Source organism: Salvelinus sp. IW2-2015, linkage group LG4q.2 (assembly GCF_002910315.2).
Source record: "Salvelinus sp. IW2-2015 linkage group LG4q.2, ASM291031v2, whole genome shotgun sequence".
In the NCBI taxonomy this organism is placed as follows: domain Eukaryota; kingdom Metazoa; phylum Chordata; class Actinopteri; order Salmoniformes; family Salmonidae; genus Salvelinus; species Salvelinus sp. IW2-2015.
The window spans coordinates 15,089,672-15,106,589 of NC_036843.1; the positions used below are offsets into that span (position 1 = coordinate 15,089,672).

The 16,918-nt window shown below is 44.7% G+C and overlaps 1 protein-coding gene across 2 annotated transcripts in view; it reads right to left on the reverse strand.

Moving 5' to 3' along the window:
• Window positions 1–254: 254 nt before the first annotated feature.
• The window catches only part of LOC139027672 (lipid droplet-associated hydrolase-like), a 67,152-nt gene continuing 50,488 nt past the window's right edge, over window positions 255–16,918 (reverse strand). For both annotated transcript variants that reach the window (XM_070443404.1, XM_070443405.1), the window contains 2 exons: window positions 7,562–7,704; window positions 255–447 (listed from right to left, as the gene is read on the reverse strand). In XM_070443404.1, coding sequence (XP_070299505.1) covers window positions 441–447; window positions 7,562–7,704 — 150 coding nt within the window. In that variant the 3' untranslated portion in view covers window positions 255–440. The remainder of the gene's footprint in view (window positions 448–7,561; window positions 7,705–16,918) is intronic.

Genomic DNA, 16,918 nt, shown 5'->3' on the forward strand with positions numbered 1-16,918 from the left:
ATTAAGAGGGGATATATTCTAGAAGTTGTAATAAATAATATTATAATAATAATAAAATATGCCATCCTCCTCTTGGTAGCCACTCCCGGCTGGGATTAGCTTTGCTTTATGTAAACCTAATTGCAAACATTGTATTTCCTGATGCTACAGTAATGTAGGGCTTCCTTTGTCAAAACAGATATATATTATTTCTTCTTTCAAAAGACTGGATAAATTATGACGTGTATCAACTGATTCAGTGCCGCGACACAACATGAGATTCAGATGCAGTTTTATTGGGGAAGTGACTACTGGACAGAAGAGAATACTTTAGGCAGCAGAGAGAGGAGGAAGACGGGCAGGTAAACTACATAGCCGCAGGTGGCACAGCACCGGGGTCAACAGCCTGCCCTGAGGGGTCACCGCCATGCGCTCAATGGTGGGGAACCGCATCACGGATTTCACCACCTGCACAAGAACYTGTAGAAGAAAGGATGTTAGTCATACCCAACTTAAACCTCCTTCTTGGGACATTCTCCTATGCATTCATTTAGTCTGTGTGTCTTACAATAAATCTAGAAGCATAGATGTTCCATGACATTTATAGACCTGTAACGGCTTCCGTCGGTAGAAAGAGAGGAGGACCAAAGCGCAGCGTGGTATGTATCCATATTTATTAGAATACTTCTTCAATACGAACAAAACAATAAACAAACGAAAACCAACGAAGCTACAGTCCTGAACTAGAGAACATAGAACACATGAACACACGAACAGGAACAATCACCCACAAACAAACAGTGAAAACAGGCTACCTTAATATAACGTAAAACACCTGCCTCTGATTGAGAACCATATCAGGCCAAATGACAACCTAAACATAGAAACACATAACATAGACTACACCCACCCAGCTCACGTCCTGACCAACTAAACAAAGACTAAACAAAGGAAATAAGGTCAGGAACGTGACAGGACCATTATCTGTCTTCAGCTTTTTAACCTTTTGTCAATAGGGGGAGCTGTTAGCATTATTTTTTTTTTTACATTTCCAAATTAAACTGCCTCGTACTCAATTCTTGATCGTACAATATGCATATTATTGTTATTATTGGATAGAAAACAGTCTATAGTTTCTATAGGAGTTGAAATTTTGTCTCTGAGTGGTACAGAACAATTTCTACAGCACTTTTCATGACAGGGTTCAGATTTCAGAAATTTTTACCTCTGATCTGGGGTCTGTTTATAAGGCCACAGTGAATGCTATGAAGAAACCGACACTGCCTACGTCTTCCTCTGGGTGTCTGTACGTCATCACGTTTTCAATGAAATCGATGGGACGTTCACAGCCATTATAAATGACCAAAATGTACAGAGACCGCCCTTTCTCAACTTGCGCCTCAAGCGTGAAGGCCATCGGACCTGTCTCGTTCCAAGTCGTTTTCTAACCAGCAATATTTCTCCGGTCATGTTTTCAGTCGTTATAGTTGTTAAAAACATCATAATGTAGTTAATTTGAGCCGTTTTATATCAATTTATATCCGTTTAGTGCGATTRTGAGGAATTTCTTTGTTGTGCGTTCTGAAAGTTTGGACACGTTTTAGGGAGTCGGTCGTTGGTGGTGGACATTTCGAAGGACAGAGGACATCTATCGACCAAAAGACGTTTATAACATAGAAAGGATACATTGCCCAAGAATATGATGGAAGAACAGCTCAAAGTAAGCAATATTTAATATGATAAACCGTGTTTCTGTCGAAATATTTTAAACGCATAATTCGCCATTTTGTTTGGTATAGCTTCACTTGGCCAACCCTGTATTGAAAAGTAAGGATAATTTTAAAAATGTAAATCAGCGGTTGCATTAAGAACTAATTTGTCTTTCGATTGCTGTCAACCCTGTATTTTTTAGTCAAGTATATGATTAGCTTTCAATTAAACTAGATCACTCTGATAGATGACGTCAGACATATTGAGGCTTGATTTCCTAGTATTTTTATTGTGTAACCACGGTTTTGTATGGCTAAATATGCACCTTTTCGAACAAACTGTATATGTATATTGTAAAATGATGTTACAGGAGTGTCATCGGAAGAATTCTGAGAAGGTTAGTGAAAAAATTAATATATTTTGGCGGTGATTACGTTATAGCGCTCTTTGGCTGGAATCGATGCTCTTGTAACGTTTTCACATGTGGTATGCTAACTTATCGATTTATTGTGTTTTCGCTGTAAAACGCTTAGAAAATCTGAAATATGGTCTGAAATCACAAGAACTGGGTCTTTCCATTGCTATGCTTTGTCTATTCTTATGAAATGTTTTATGATGAGTAAATTGGTCATACACGTTGCTCTATCTAGTAATTCTAGTCAATTTGTGATGGTCGGTGCAATTGTAAACTGTGATTTCTACCTGAAATATGCACTTTTTTCTAACAAAAACTATCCTATACCATGAATATGTTATCAGACTGTCATCTGATGGTTTTTTTTATAGGTTATTGGCTATCAATATCTTAGTTGAGCCGAATTGGTGATAGCACCTGAAGGAGTAAGAAACTGATGGAGTTAGAATAGTGGTGTATTTTGCTAACGTGGTTAGCTAATAGATTTACATATTGTGTCTTCCCTGTAAAACATTTTAAAAATCTGAAATGGTGGCTTTATTCACAAGATTTGTATCTTTCATTAGGTGGCTTGGACTTGTGATTTAATGATATTTAGATGCTACTATCTACTTTTGAAGCTATGCTAGCTATGCTAATCAGTGTGTGGGGGGTGGGGGGTGCTCCCGGATCCGGGTTTCTGAGGCAGTAAAAGTTAATGACTTCAGTTTAAAGATGCACTATTGGACTTTTAGGGCATCATGTTTTAATAAATACAATGAATTTGGTTTTAGATCTTTTCCCAAACTTGTTGACAATGTGCAGGCACTGTATCTATTATTCCAACATTCAGTCTAGAGTTTAAAGTTGTGTGGAGCTCTTATGTTATGCTACACTAGTGCTGCCAGGGGGCACTATGTGAAGAAGGAGTTGCTTGAGTGACGGAGCAAAGGCATTAAAGACAAAACAGTTGGAAAGAGAGACAGATAGAAATATACTGTTGGTGAGAGCATGCGTGTGAAAGTGGTAAAAGCGATGAGATGTCCAGGAAAAGAGAAGGCGTGACATGGGCAATGCATGTGATTACATGAGATGGAGAACAAATAAAAGGAGAGAGAAAAAGAGAGAGCGAGAGAAAATACATGTGTCAGAACACCAGTATTAGGAAACAGGAAACACCTGCCCCTGTTTGGCCAGCAGCAGGCTGAAAGAGTGATAAACCTCTACCTAACAGCCAGTCTATGACCCAGAGAGAGCAAGCCCCACAGATTGGATGTGGACTTACTATGCATCCTTTGTGGTTGTTGGAATTGTATTTTTCTTACCAGTTCAAAGCAGGGATTGATTAACTAGCTCCAGAGATCCTTATGGGAACCCAGAGGTTTAACACCTTTTCAAGGAGTACATCGGGGACATAGGGAATGGATGGGGGAGAGGTGGAGGAGGGATATGTCTAGATTTAGGGGTAAAAGGGGCCAAGAGAGAGAGTGAGAGCGTTAGAGAGAGGAAGAGAGAAATGCCGTCCTCCAACGTGAGTGAAACAAACTCACTAAAATACTTAGGTATCCCCTTGACGACAGGGCAGTAGGAAGAAAGGCTGCTGTTTTGACATGGGGAGGGGGACGGGGGAAGCAACCACATGTTGTACTTCAGAGATAACATAATAGCGTGCTTTAACAGTGATCTACTGCTGTGAAACCTGTGGCATTCATTAGAGGCTCTCCCTATCATTGAAAAACAATTAACATTAATATTCAATTTTCATGGCCCGCTTCGGCAATACTTTAATGTAAAGTCCCCTGTTTAAGGGACATGCATGGTTCTGGTACCGCTTCCAACTGTGATTTTCACTTATAAATCAATCTATGGACACCGTAGATCAAAATAGCTTGCATTGAGTGGTAGCCTTCGTTCTCATGGACACAGTAGTATGTCTCTTTTGCCTGTGTGAAGTAGGATGTGAAATCTAACACCACTTGAAGCTTAGATGTCCCTCCTATTTCATTCGCTCTTCTGACGGACCATCAACTCCTGGCTGAACTCCACGTCACAGCCACTGTCATGTGCCCACAATCCTTACATCATAGCCCAGCAGGCGAGATTGGTTCCGTCACTCTAGCATGTTCAAAGATAGATTTATAACTAACTTTATCAAAGTCATCTAAAAAAATTCATAGATTTTAAACAAAAAACACTTTTAGTTTGTCATAGACGAACAAGATTAATATGAGACGAAAGGCATGTTCCTAACGAGTTCACGGAGCCAAGCTAGAGCTCTGTCCAACGTTTACAGCAGTGGGGTCAGATGTTTTGATCAAGAGACCTTCTGAAAATATGCACTTTCTTTCAAACACCAAACATCCAAATATGTATTTTACAATTATAAGGAAAGTAAAATGGTATAGTTAGTTGTTTTATTATTTGATTATACTATATTTAGAAAGCATATAAGTCATTTCAAGCCTTATTCATACCGCTTTGTTGAATAGGAAATTAATCATAAAAATCTTCATATTTTTTATCATATTTGTATTGTGTCCTCAAAAGTGACGACACCTCAGCAATTTATAACTATCTTAACCAGAAAGGTGAGATTTGAAACTTTCTTAGAATATGCAGCATGAATAGTTATTGTTTATGGCCCTACCATGATAAATAATTACTTTAGGGGCTCCCGAGTGACGCAGCGTTCTAAGGCACTGCATCGCAGTGCTAGAGGCGTCATTACAAACCCTGGTTCAATTCCAAGCTGTATCACAACCGGCCGTGATTGGGAGTCCCATAGGGCGGCGCACAATTGGCTCAGCGTCGTTCAGGTTAGGACGTCATTGTAAAGAAGAATTTGTTCTTAACTGACTTGCCTAGTTAAAGAACGATTAAATAAAAATCACATGTAGTTACAGTTAACTGATTAAAACGTATTACCTACCAATGTAGCCTTGTAGCTATAGATTAATGAAGCTGTTGAAAGATACCAATATGTGGTAGTGTGAGTCTGAGTGTGACAGAAAATGAAGTATGTGTGAGCGTGAAACAGAGACAGAGAGAAAGAGGTGCACAGAGGGACACAGGTGAGCTTTGATGTGTAAAGAGGTAGTTTTGATGGGAAGCAGCTCCTCTTCCAGAGGAACAGAGGAATGTTCTAAAGAATGCGGAAGGAAGAGGCTGGTCGTTAAACACAGAAAAAATACTAACTAACATAACCACTAATAACACACGCAAACACACCTAGACAACCACATGCATGCACAGACACACACATTTGACTCTTCATCTATCTCTAACACACCTACACAAGTTTTTATTTATAGATTTGTTTTTAAAGACGGGCTGGTTGTTTAGTAACCAAACCGATACGTGCTCAACTATGAGGCAAAATAGGATTGGCTTAGATTGTTATCTATATAAAGGTGAAATAAATACAAATATTTTGTCTCCAATGTCTATTGAAAACAAATACATTTCCACAATGAGCACTTGTTGTCTCTCAAATACATTGTTACAGTTGTTGGTTAGCTAACGTGACTCATTCAAAACACCTCCAAACAAGACATGGTATCAAGAACAAGATGGAACTAGCTGAAACGAGCCGCATACGATCCCTCACATGGCAGCTTCTTAGAACAGTTGCTAGCTCTCTGGCCATCCAGAATCACAACAACACACACACACACACACACTTCTGCCCCATTGAAGCGTGTACATCATTTTCGTGACGTTGTCAGCTAACCCATCTATTGTCACATACATCGGATAGGTGCAGTGAAATGTGTTGTTTTACACTTTTCTTAGGAATTGTTTGCTTAGGACACACACGACCGGCCCCTGCGGACAGGTCAGGACAGTCCTTGAACCTGCAGCATCTGGCTCTGCTTTGCTGTGATGGACAGAGAGGATGGACGGACGGAGTGGACTTAAGATGTCACAGTGAAAGGGGCTGATTTCTAAACACCTGAGCGCCAAATGTGACAGAGCAGGAAGGTTAATGTTTTACATGTTCTGCACCAGAGATGGAACCAACATGACACGTACACTTCACTTGTGAATGAATGTTCAGTCTGTTCTGTGTAAGAAAACACGCACGCATGCATACACACACACACATGTTTACTGAAGTCAACTCCTGAAGTCAAACTCCTGACACAGTGAAACATTTGGTAAAGAACACACAAGCTCAGATGACCAGCTTTACCCTGGAACTAAGGAAACCAAATGGTTTTTCCGAAACAGGAACAATTTGTCAACGACTAAACCTTCCAGCCTTAGTCGTTTTATAGATATTACCTTCCTTTTTTATTGTTCTGGAGGTGAGAAATGAAAGGAGTAGGAAAGAGAGAAGGGAGGTTCACAGAAGGTTCTGGGAACGGCATGGAACTTGGTCAGTGGCGTCCAGCCCGCCCTAACACCCTCTTTAACAAGGTCCAATGGGCTGACATGCCACACGGTGCCAGGCCAGACCCAGTGCACTGTTAGAAAGCAGGTGTTCCCCCGGTCGTAAAACGTTGGTGTGCAAGCCACCTGGCCACGGAGCGCGTGGAGAGCCTTGTGCAGCCCTGCCGCGGTTGTTAAGTGACAGTGTGGGTTAAGAGCTGCACTAAAGCTCTCCTCACGTACTTCTCTTGCACCTCATAAGACAGCAATAGCCTGGGGACTCCTCAGGATCCATTCATACTGTATGCCCACACTCCCTGCTATACGCCTGCTCTGTCGGTTTTCTGACTAGGAAAGAGGAGGGGGCTGGAGATAGGGAAGGATGGAGCCTTCCTAGGGCTCACTCTCCAGTCTCCATGGCATATGGTGTCATGTCTACGTGCGTCAGCTGTCTCGGCTGGTAAGTGACATCAGGTGGAAAGTACAGTTATGGAAAGCTGGACCAGCTGAACTCATGTGGGGATGACAGGTAGATTGGTGACAGCACACTTATGGTGAAATTCACCATTTAATATATAATCCTGAAGACAGAGAAAGGTAATGAGAGGTTTATATTGCTTTATAGAAACACCATCATCATCTAGATGAACAACAAAGCATATGAAAATGTCTCAATGTATTTATTTATTCATTTGTAAATGTAATATTCCCATCAGGCAGATGAAAACGATCCAGATAGAAAATTTGCCAGAGCCCACCCAAGCAGTCAACAAGTCAACAAGCCATCAATATTCTCCATTACACTATGGGTATGCATTGTATTGAGGACCTCTAGAGCAGGGGTCAAACATGAGGCTCAGAGGACATTTTAGGCCCCCGCTTGTATAAACCGCTTGCTAATGCAGTCAATGCAATTGCCAGATTATTGGGTTAAGTAAGTCAGTGGAGGCTGGTGACTTGAATGGAGGATGGGAGACCCACGGAGCGGACCGCACTGAGACGACAACGCGTGTTTTCACAAATCTTCAAATACGAATTATTCAAAGCATTTAATAAATACATTTATAGTACAACATTATGGGGAAGGGGAATGAGAGGGCTACTTACAAAGTGTTGGGAAGGGATCGCAGCAGTGATTGAATGAGGCATGAGTTGAGGTGTTCAGAGGCTTCAGTGCAGGACAGGCTCATCTTGGATGGATGTGTTGGAGAACAGCTCAACTCTTCTACTGAAGGCAGGACAAGATTTGACTGGGAAGACAAAAAACAATAACACAACACACTACACAGTTAGACAAAAGACATAAGAATGAGTTAGTCCAAGCAAGGAGTAAAATCATTGATGTGTAATAATGTGTTTGTGTATGTGTTTGACTTGACATGTCTACTCAGTGCTTGGAGAGGAAACATTCAATGTGCTAGTGGATGAGAGAGCACATGAGACGCGGCTTTAGTTCATGTCAGGAGAGAGTTGACACTGGTAGTTGAGTGGAGATCACCACTTAAATCAGGAACCAGAAGAGGACTTAGTTGTAAATACAAATAGCAAATACATTCCATTACAGCAGTGCCATCATAGGTTTGGGCAACAAGTTTCTCAATTAAGTTAAACTCAGACATCTCAGAATTCACAAAGTCAAACGCACTGCGCATCTCACCCACTTGCTCCTGAGTGGAGCAGCTGTCTAAGACACTGCATCTCAGTGCTAGAGGAGTTACTACAGACCAGGTTCGATCCCAGGCTGTATCACAACCGACCTTGATCGGGAGTTCGATAGGGCGGTGCACAATTGGCCCAGCATCGTCCGGGTTAGCGGAGGGTTTGACTGGGGTAGGCCGTCATTGCAAATAAGAATTTATTCTTAACTGACTTGCCTAGTTAAATAAAGGTTAAATAAAAAATACAAATATCAAAGTAGCTCAAGAAACGTTCCTGAATAAAGCCCTGATCATCCACATACCTGACAATAACTGGCAAATGCGAGCAGACCGGTGGCAGGAACCATACATTGACCCCCACTTTGTTTTTACACTGCTGCTACTCGCTGTTTATTGTCTATGCATAGTTGGGCCTCCCGAGTGGCGCAGTGGTCTAAATCAGTGCTAGCTGTGCTACCAGAGATCCTGGTTTGAGTCCAGGCTCTGTCGCAGCTGGCCGCGACCGGGAGACCCATGGGGCGGCGCACAATTGGCCCAGCGTTGTCCGGGTTAGGGGAGGGTTTGGCCGGCTGACACGGTCGCCAGGTGTACGGTGTTTCTTCCGACACATTAGTGCGGCTGGCTTTTGTGTCAAGAAGCAGTGCAGCTTGGCTGGGTTGTGTTTCGGAGGAGGCGCGGCTCCTAACCTTCGCCTCTCCCAAGTTCCGTACGGGAGTTGCAGCGATATATAGGCTACATAAACATTTAACAATGTTTTTCCATCACCAATATGCAGTCCTAACATTTGACTTTGACACTCCTGCTGTAAGGCACTGAACAGATACAGAGCTGCATTAATGATACACATATCCATTAAAAGGCATTAGAAACCTTTCTATCCATGTCCAACCCATGTCGCCAGTCACTCAACGTTTGAGGCGGGGTACAAACACGTTACCCTCTTAGTTTCAGCATCCACCCAAAAAATGGTGACTAAGACTTAGTAGGGATACTATGGTACTGATAACTCAGTCCCATAGGAAAACCCATTTCCATTTGTAACTACCGCCTCATCTTTTCATGTGACATATGTTCTGAGCCTAGTGAAGATGTAGAGCCTGGCTTTAAAGAAGTCAAACCGTGAATAATGAGTGTGATAAAATGTTGCCATACAACAGAGAAAAACACCTGGGGCAGTTTGAGCACCTAGGAAAAAAAATATGTTAAGGGCATCCCAAACCAGACGTCTTTCCAGGCGGCTTGTGTTGAGGCCTTGCCACCATTTGTCATCACACCATAGTTTAAGAGAAATTCAAAGATGCATTATACTTGTGAATTACTATTAATCACCACATGAGATTTATCATAACTGCTTAGGCTATCACAGGGATTCTCAACCTTTTTCAAATCAAGTAATTTTACTGCCATTTGAGAGTGGCACGAACTACAGTAGGCACATTCATGGTAAGGTATAGGCTACTGGCTGTTATAATATTTATGATATTAGTGGTTAGCGAATTGGTCGTGGTTGAATTCTATGCAGACATGGTTGGGTTGCGACAGCAGTCTCTCCTTACGGCGGGTTGCGCTGCGGTCACAATATTTTAGTGCCGCCTGTGGGTCGGATGCAGGTTATGTACTGTATACCCCCCATCACCTTCTCCTCACTATTGGCTTAATGCCTCCCTTGCACTAAAATGTTGTTAATAAACAATGTGGCTATTAACACCATTATAGGCACATTTAAGGGCTGTAAAATATTAAAAGTCTCTTTAACAGGAAACTCTACAGTTAGAAACGTTGATTACTGTCATGTTTTGTCATTTATTTTCATGTCTTGTCCCTGTGCTTCCCTCTGCTGGTCTTATTAGGTTCTTTCCCTCTTTCTCTCTCTCTCTCTCCTCCTCCCTCTCTCCCTCTCCCGCTCTCTCTCTCTATCGTTCCGTTCCTGCTCCCAGCTGTTTCTCATTCTCCTAACGACCTCATTTACTCTTTCACACCTGTCCCCTATTTTGCCCTCTGATTAGAGTCCCTATTTCTCCCTCTGTTTTCCGCTTCTATAATGTTTGTGATGTGTTTGACTTGACATGTCTACTCAGTGCTTGGAGAGGAAACATTCAATGCTAGTGGATGAGAAGCACATGAGACGCGGCTTTAGTTCATGTCAGAGAAGTTGACACTGGTAGTTGAGTGGAATCAACCACTTAAATCAGGAACCAGAAGAGACTTAGTTGTAAATACAAATAGCACAATACATCCATTACAGCAGTGCCATCATAGGTTTGCAACAAGTTTCTCAATTAAGTTAAACTCAGACATCTCAGAATTCACAAAGTCAAACGCCACTGCGCATCTCACCCACTTGCTCCTGAGTGGAGCAGCTGTCTAAGACACTGCATCTCAGTGCTAGAGGAGTTACTACAGACCAGGTTCGATCCCAGCTGTATCACAACCGACCTTGATCGGAGTTCGATAGGCGGTGCACAATTTGCCCAGCATCTCCGGTTAGCGGAGGTTTGACTGGGGTAGGCCGTCATTGCAAATAAGAATTATTCTTAACTGACTTGCCTAGTTAAATAAAGGTTAAATAAAAAATACAAATATCAAAGTAGCTCAAGAAACGTTCCTGAATAAAGCCCTGATCATCCACATACCTGACAATAACTGGCAAATGCGAGCAGACCGGTGGCAGGAACCATACATTGACCCCCACTTTGTTTTTACACTGCTGCACTCGCTGTTTATTGTCTATGCATAGTTGGGCCTCCCGAGTGGCGCAGGTGTCTAAATCAGTGCTAGCTTGTGCTACCAGAGATCCTGGTTGAGATCCAGGCTCTGTCGCAGCTGGCCGCGACCGGGAGACCCATGGCGCGCGCACAATTGCCCAGCGTTGTCCGGGTTAGGGAGGTTTGGCCGGCTACACGGTCGCCAGGTGTACGTGTTTCTTCCGACACATTAGTGCGGCTGGCTTTTGTGTCAAGAAGCAGTGCAGCTTGGCTGGGTTGGTTTCGGAGGAGGCGCGGCTCCTAACCTTCGCCTCTCCCAAGTTCCGTAACGGGAGTTGCAGCGATATATACTACATAAACATTTAACAATTTTTCCATCACCAATATGCAGTCCTAACATTTGACTTTGACACTCCTTCTGTAAGCACTGAACAGATACAGAGCTGCATTAATGATACAACATATCCATTAAAAGGCATTAGAAACCTTCTATCCATGTCCAACCCATGTCGCCAGTCACTCAACGTTTGAGCGGGTACAAACACGTTACCCTTTAGTTTCACATCCACCAAAAAAGTGACTAAGACTTAGTAGGGATACTATGGTACTATAACTCAGTCCCATAGAAAACCCATTTCCATTTGTAACTACCGCCTCATCTTTTCATGTGACATATGTTCTGAGCCTAGTGAAGATGTAGAGCCTGGCTTTAAAGAAGTCAAACCGTAATAATGAGTGTGATAAAATGTTGCCATACAACAGAGAAAAACACCTGGGCAGTTTGACACCTAGGAAAAAAAATATTAAGGGCATCCCAAACCAGACGTCTTCCAGGCGCTTGTGTTGAGCCTTGCCACCATTTGTCATCACACCATAGTTAAGAGAAATTCAAAGATGCATTATACTTGTGAATTACTATTAATCACCACATGAGATTTATCATAACTGCTTAGGCTATCACAGGATTCTCAACCTTTTTCAAATCAAGTAATTTTACGCCATTTGAGAGTGGCACGAACTACAGTAGCACATTCATGGTAAGGTATAGGCTACTGGCTGTATAATATTATGATATTAGTGGTTAGCGAATTGTCGTGGTTGAATTCTATGCAGACATGGTTGGGTTGCGACAGCAGCTCTCCTTACGCGGGTTGCGCTCGGTCACAATATTTTAGTGCCGCCTGTGGGTCGGATGCAGGTTATGTACTGTATACCCCCCATCACCTTCTCCTCACTAGTCTTAATGCCTCCCTTGCACTAAAATGTGTTAATAAACAATGTGGCTATTAACACCATTATAGGCACATTAAGGGCTGTAAAATATAAAAGTCTCTTTAACAGGAAAACTCTACAGTTAGAAACGTTGATTACTGTCATGTTTTTCATTTATTTTCATGCTTGTCCCTGTGCTTCCCTCTGCTGTCTATTAGGTTCTTTCCCTCTTTCTCTCTCTCTCTCTCCTCCTCCCTCTCTCCCTCTCCCGCTCTCCTCTCTCTATCGTTCCTTCCTGCTCCCACTGTTTCTCATTCTCCTAACGACCTCATTTACTCTTTCACACCTGTCCCCTATTTTGCCTCTGATTAGACAGTCCCTATTTCTCCCTCTGTTTTCCGCTTCTGTCCTTGTCGGATTCTTTTTGATGTTTGCTGTTCCTTGTCCTTGTTCCGCCCTGTCGTGTTTTTGCCTGGAATAAAGACTCTGTTTCTTTAAGTCGCTTTGGTCCGCATAATCAGCATAACAAAGAATCCGACCAAGAAATGGACCCAGCGACTACGGATTCTCGCAACACTGCCGTCGAGTTCCAGGAGCAATGCTCGCAGACACGAGCAGGAATTGTTTGCTTCGTCATGCCGTTGAAACCCTGCCGCTCTGGTCTCCGATCTCTCTGGACAGTTTCAGAGTCTTCGTCTCGTGCCACCAGATACTTCCTGGTCTTCCAAGTCTCCGGAACCTAGTTAATAACCCACCTTTTACTCTGGGCAGCCCACTGAGTGTCGCTCCTTTCTCACCCAGTGTTATATTGTGTTCTCTCTCCAGCCCAACACGTACTCAAGAGAGAGAGCTCGGATCGCTTACGTCATATCACTCCTTACTGGTCGGCTTCGGAGGGCACAGCCATCTGGAGGCAAGGGCTGATGTTCTATCGATTATCTGAACTTTAAAGAGGAATGATACGGGTTTTTGATCGTTCAGTTTTTGAAGAGCTCCAGGGTCCTGCTTCCCTATGTCAGTATCGATCCATAACGGATTACTCTATAGAGTTTCGCACTCTGCTGCCTCCAGTGACTGGAACGAGCCGGCGTTGCTCGCTGTTTTCTGGAGGACTCCACGCTGAGGTTAAGGATGAGATTCTCTCCCGGAGGTTCCTTCCAGCGTGGACTCTTTGATTGCACTCGCCATCCGTATAGAACGACGGGTAGAATCTTCGTCACCGAGCTCGTGGAGGAGAGCTCGCTTAACGGTGTTCCCCTCTCTGCATCTCAACCATCTCCTCCCCCCGGCTCAGAGACTGACCCATGCAGCTGGGAGGTATTCGCATCTCGACTAAGGAGAGGAACGGAGAATCACCAACCGCCTTTGCCTCTATTGCGGTTCTGCTGGACATTTTGTCATGTCATGTCCAGTAAAAGCCAGACTCATCAGTAAGCGGAGGGCTACTGGTGAGCGCTACTACTCAAGCTTCTCCATCAAGATCCTGTACTACTTGTCGGTCCATACTACCCTGGACCCGTTCGGCTGCTTCCTGCAGTGCCTTGATTAGACTCTGGGGCTGAGGTTGTTTATGGACGAAGCATGGGCTCGGAAACATGACATTCCTCTCAGACAGTTAGAGAAATCCACGCCCATGCCGCTTAGATGTAGTCCCCTTCCAGTATCAGATGTGAGACACTACCTTTAACCCCACAGTATCTTGTAATACAGTGAGACTATTTCATTTTTGATTTTTCTCACCTTTTACACCTGTTGTTTTGGGTCATCCCTGGCTAGTATGTCATAATCCTTCTATTAATTGGACTAGTAATTCTATCCTATCCTGGAACGTTTCTGTCATGTGAAGTGTTTAATTGCTCATCCCTCCTTGTCTTCTGTCCCCTCTACTCAGGAGAACCTGGTGATTTACAGGAGTGCCGGAGGAATCATGATCTGCGCACGCTTCAGTCGGTCAGAGCCAACTCCCTTCCTCCTCACGGTCTTAGATTGTTGTATTGATCTCCTTCCGGGGACCACTCCCCCTCGGGGTAGACTATCTATCTGTCGGCTCCCGAACGTTAAGGCTCTCGAGGATTATCGCTGTTCTCTCACGCCCGGTACCGTGGTGCCTTCTCCTCTCCCGCCGGAGCGGGTTTTCTTGTTAAGAAGAAGGACCGTACTCTGCGCCCTGCGTGGATTACGAGGGCTGAATGACATAACGGTTAAGAATCGTTAATCCGCTCCCCTTATGTCGTTCAGCCTTCGAGATTTTGCAGAGCCAGGTTCTTTACTAAGTTGGACCTTCGTAACGCTTAGCCATCTCGTACCCATAGGGACGGGGGAAGACAGCGTTTAACACTCCGTTAGGCATTTGAAACCGGTTTTGCGTCGTCTCGCAAATGCTCCACTGTCTTTCAGCATTAGTTAATGATGTACTGAAGACATGCTGAACATCTGTTGTTTTCGTTTACCTTGACATATCCTGATTTTTCACCGTCTCTCGAGATTCATGTCAGCACGTTCGACTGTACCTCAGCGCCTTTATAGAATGTCTCTACGTGAAGGCTGAGAAGTTCGCGCTTTCATGTCTCCTCTGTCACATTCTCGGTTCTGTTATTCCGCTGAAGCATTCAGATGGATCCCCTAAGGTCCAGGCTGTCAGCGATTGCCCTTCCTAAGTCACGTGTGCAGTTGCAGCGTCTCGTTTCTAATTCTATCGCGTTTCATTCGTAATTTCGGTCAAGTGGCTGCCCTCTCACAGTCTGACTTCTGTCAAGTCTTGCTTAAAGTGTCCGGTTCCGCCCAGGGAGCTTTTGATCTCCTCAGAAGACGTTTACATCCGCCCCTATCCTTGTTACTCCTGACGTCACTAAACAATTCATTGTCGAGGTTGACGCTTCAGAGTGGCGTGGGACCATTCTGTCCCAGCGCTTCCATCTGACGATAAGGTCCATCCTTGCGCTTACTTTTCTCATCGCTGTCGCCATCGAACGCAACTATGATTGGGTACCGCGAACTCGCCATCCGCTTAGCCATAGGCGAATGGCGACAGTGGTTGGAGGGACCGTCCCTTTTGTCGTTTGGACTGACCATAAAACCTTGAGTACATCCGTTCGCCAAACGACTTAATGCACGTCAAGCTCGTTGGGCGTTGTTTTTCGCTCGTTTCGATTCGTGATTTCCTATCGCCCGGAAATAAGAACACCAAGCCTGATGCTTATCTCGTCTCTTTAGTTCTTCTGGCTTCTACCGACCCCGAGGGATTCTCCCTGAAGGCATGTTGTCGGGTTGACTGTCTGGTGAATGAGAGACAGGTAAAGCAAGCACTCACCCACACTGCGTCGCCGCCGCTTGTCTAGTAACCTTCGTTCCTGTCTCTACTCGTCTGCTGTTCTTCAGTGGGCTCACTCTGCCAAGTTAGCTGGCCACCCCGGCGTTCGGGTACGCTTGCTTCTATTCGCCAGCGTTTTGGTGGCCTACTCAGGAGCGTGACACGCGCCGTTTCGTGGCTGCTTGTTCGGACTGCGCGCAGACTAAGTCAGGTAACTCTCCTCCTGCCGGTCGCTCAGACGCTTCCCATTCCTTCTCGACCATGGTCTCACATCGCCTTAGACTTTTATTACCGGTCTGCCTTGTCTGGAAGACTGTGATTCTACGTGTATCGATAGTTCTCTAAGCGGCACATTCATTCCCTCGCTAAGCTCCTTCCGCTAAGGAACGGCACAGATCATCATTGAGAATGTGTTCAGAATTCATCCTCCCGTTAACGCCGTTTCAGACAAGGTCCGCAATTCACGTCACAGTTTTGGAGGAGTTCTGTCGTTTGATCGGTCTCCGTCAGTCTCCTTCCGGGTTTCATCCCCAATCTAACGGTCAAGCAGAAAGGGCCAATCAGTCGATTGGTCGCATATTACGCAGCCTTTCGTTTCGAAACCCTGCCTCTTGGCAGAACAGCTCCCCTGGGCTGAGTACGCTCATAACTCGCTTCCTTCGTCTGACACGGGCTATCTCCGTTTCAGAGTAGTCTTGGTACCAGCCTCCTCTGTTCTTGTCCCAGCTCGCCGAGTCCACGTTCCCTCCGCTCAGCTTTTGTCCAACGTTGTGAGCGCACCTGGAGGAGGGTCAGGTCTGCACTTTGCCGTTACAGGCGCAGACTGTGAGACCGCCAATAAACGTAGGATAAGGAGTCCTAGGTATTGTCGCGTCGAGAGAGTGTGGCTTTCCACTCGAACCCCCCCTACGACAGCTTCTCGCAAGTGACCTCGGTTCATTGTCCGTTCCGTGTCTCTCAGTCGTCAATCCTGTCGCTGTGCGACTGCTTCTTCCGCGACATCTTCGTCGCGTCCACCCTGTCTTCCATGTCTCCGTGTCAAGCCTTTTCTTCGCGCCCCCGTCGTCTTCCCTCCCCCCCCCGTCCTTGTCGAGAGCGCACCTATTTACAAGGTACGGAAGATCATGGATATGCGTTCTCGGGACGTGGTCACCAGTACTTAGTGGATTGGGAGGGTTACGGTCCTGAGAGGAGAGTTGGGTTCCATCTCGGACGTGCTGGACCGTTCGTTGATTGATGATTTCCTTCGTTGCCGCCAGGGTCCTCCTCGAGTGCGCCAGGAGGCGCTCGGTGAGTGGGGGGGTACTGTCATGTTTTGTCATTTATTTTCATGTCTTGTCCCTGTGCTTCCCTCTGCTGGTCTTATTAGGTTCTTTCCCTCTTTCTCTCTCTCTCCTCTCTCCTCCCTCTCTCCCTCTCCGCTCTCTCTCTCTATCGTTCCGTTCCTGCTCCCAGCTGTTTCTCATTCTCCTAACGACCTCATTTACTCTTTCACACCTGTCCCTATTTTCCCTCTGATTAGAGTCCCTATTCTCCTCTGTTTTCCGCTTCTGTCCTTGTCGGATTCTGTTTGATGTCT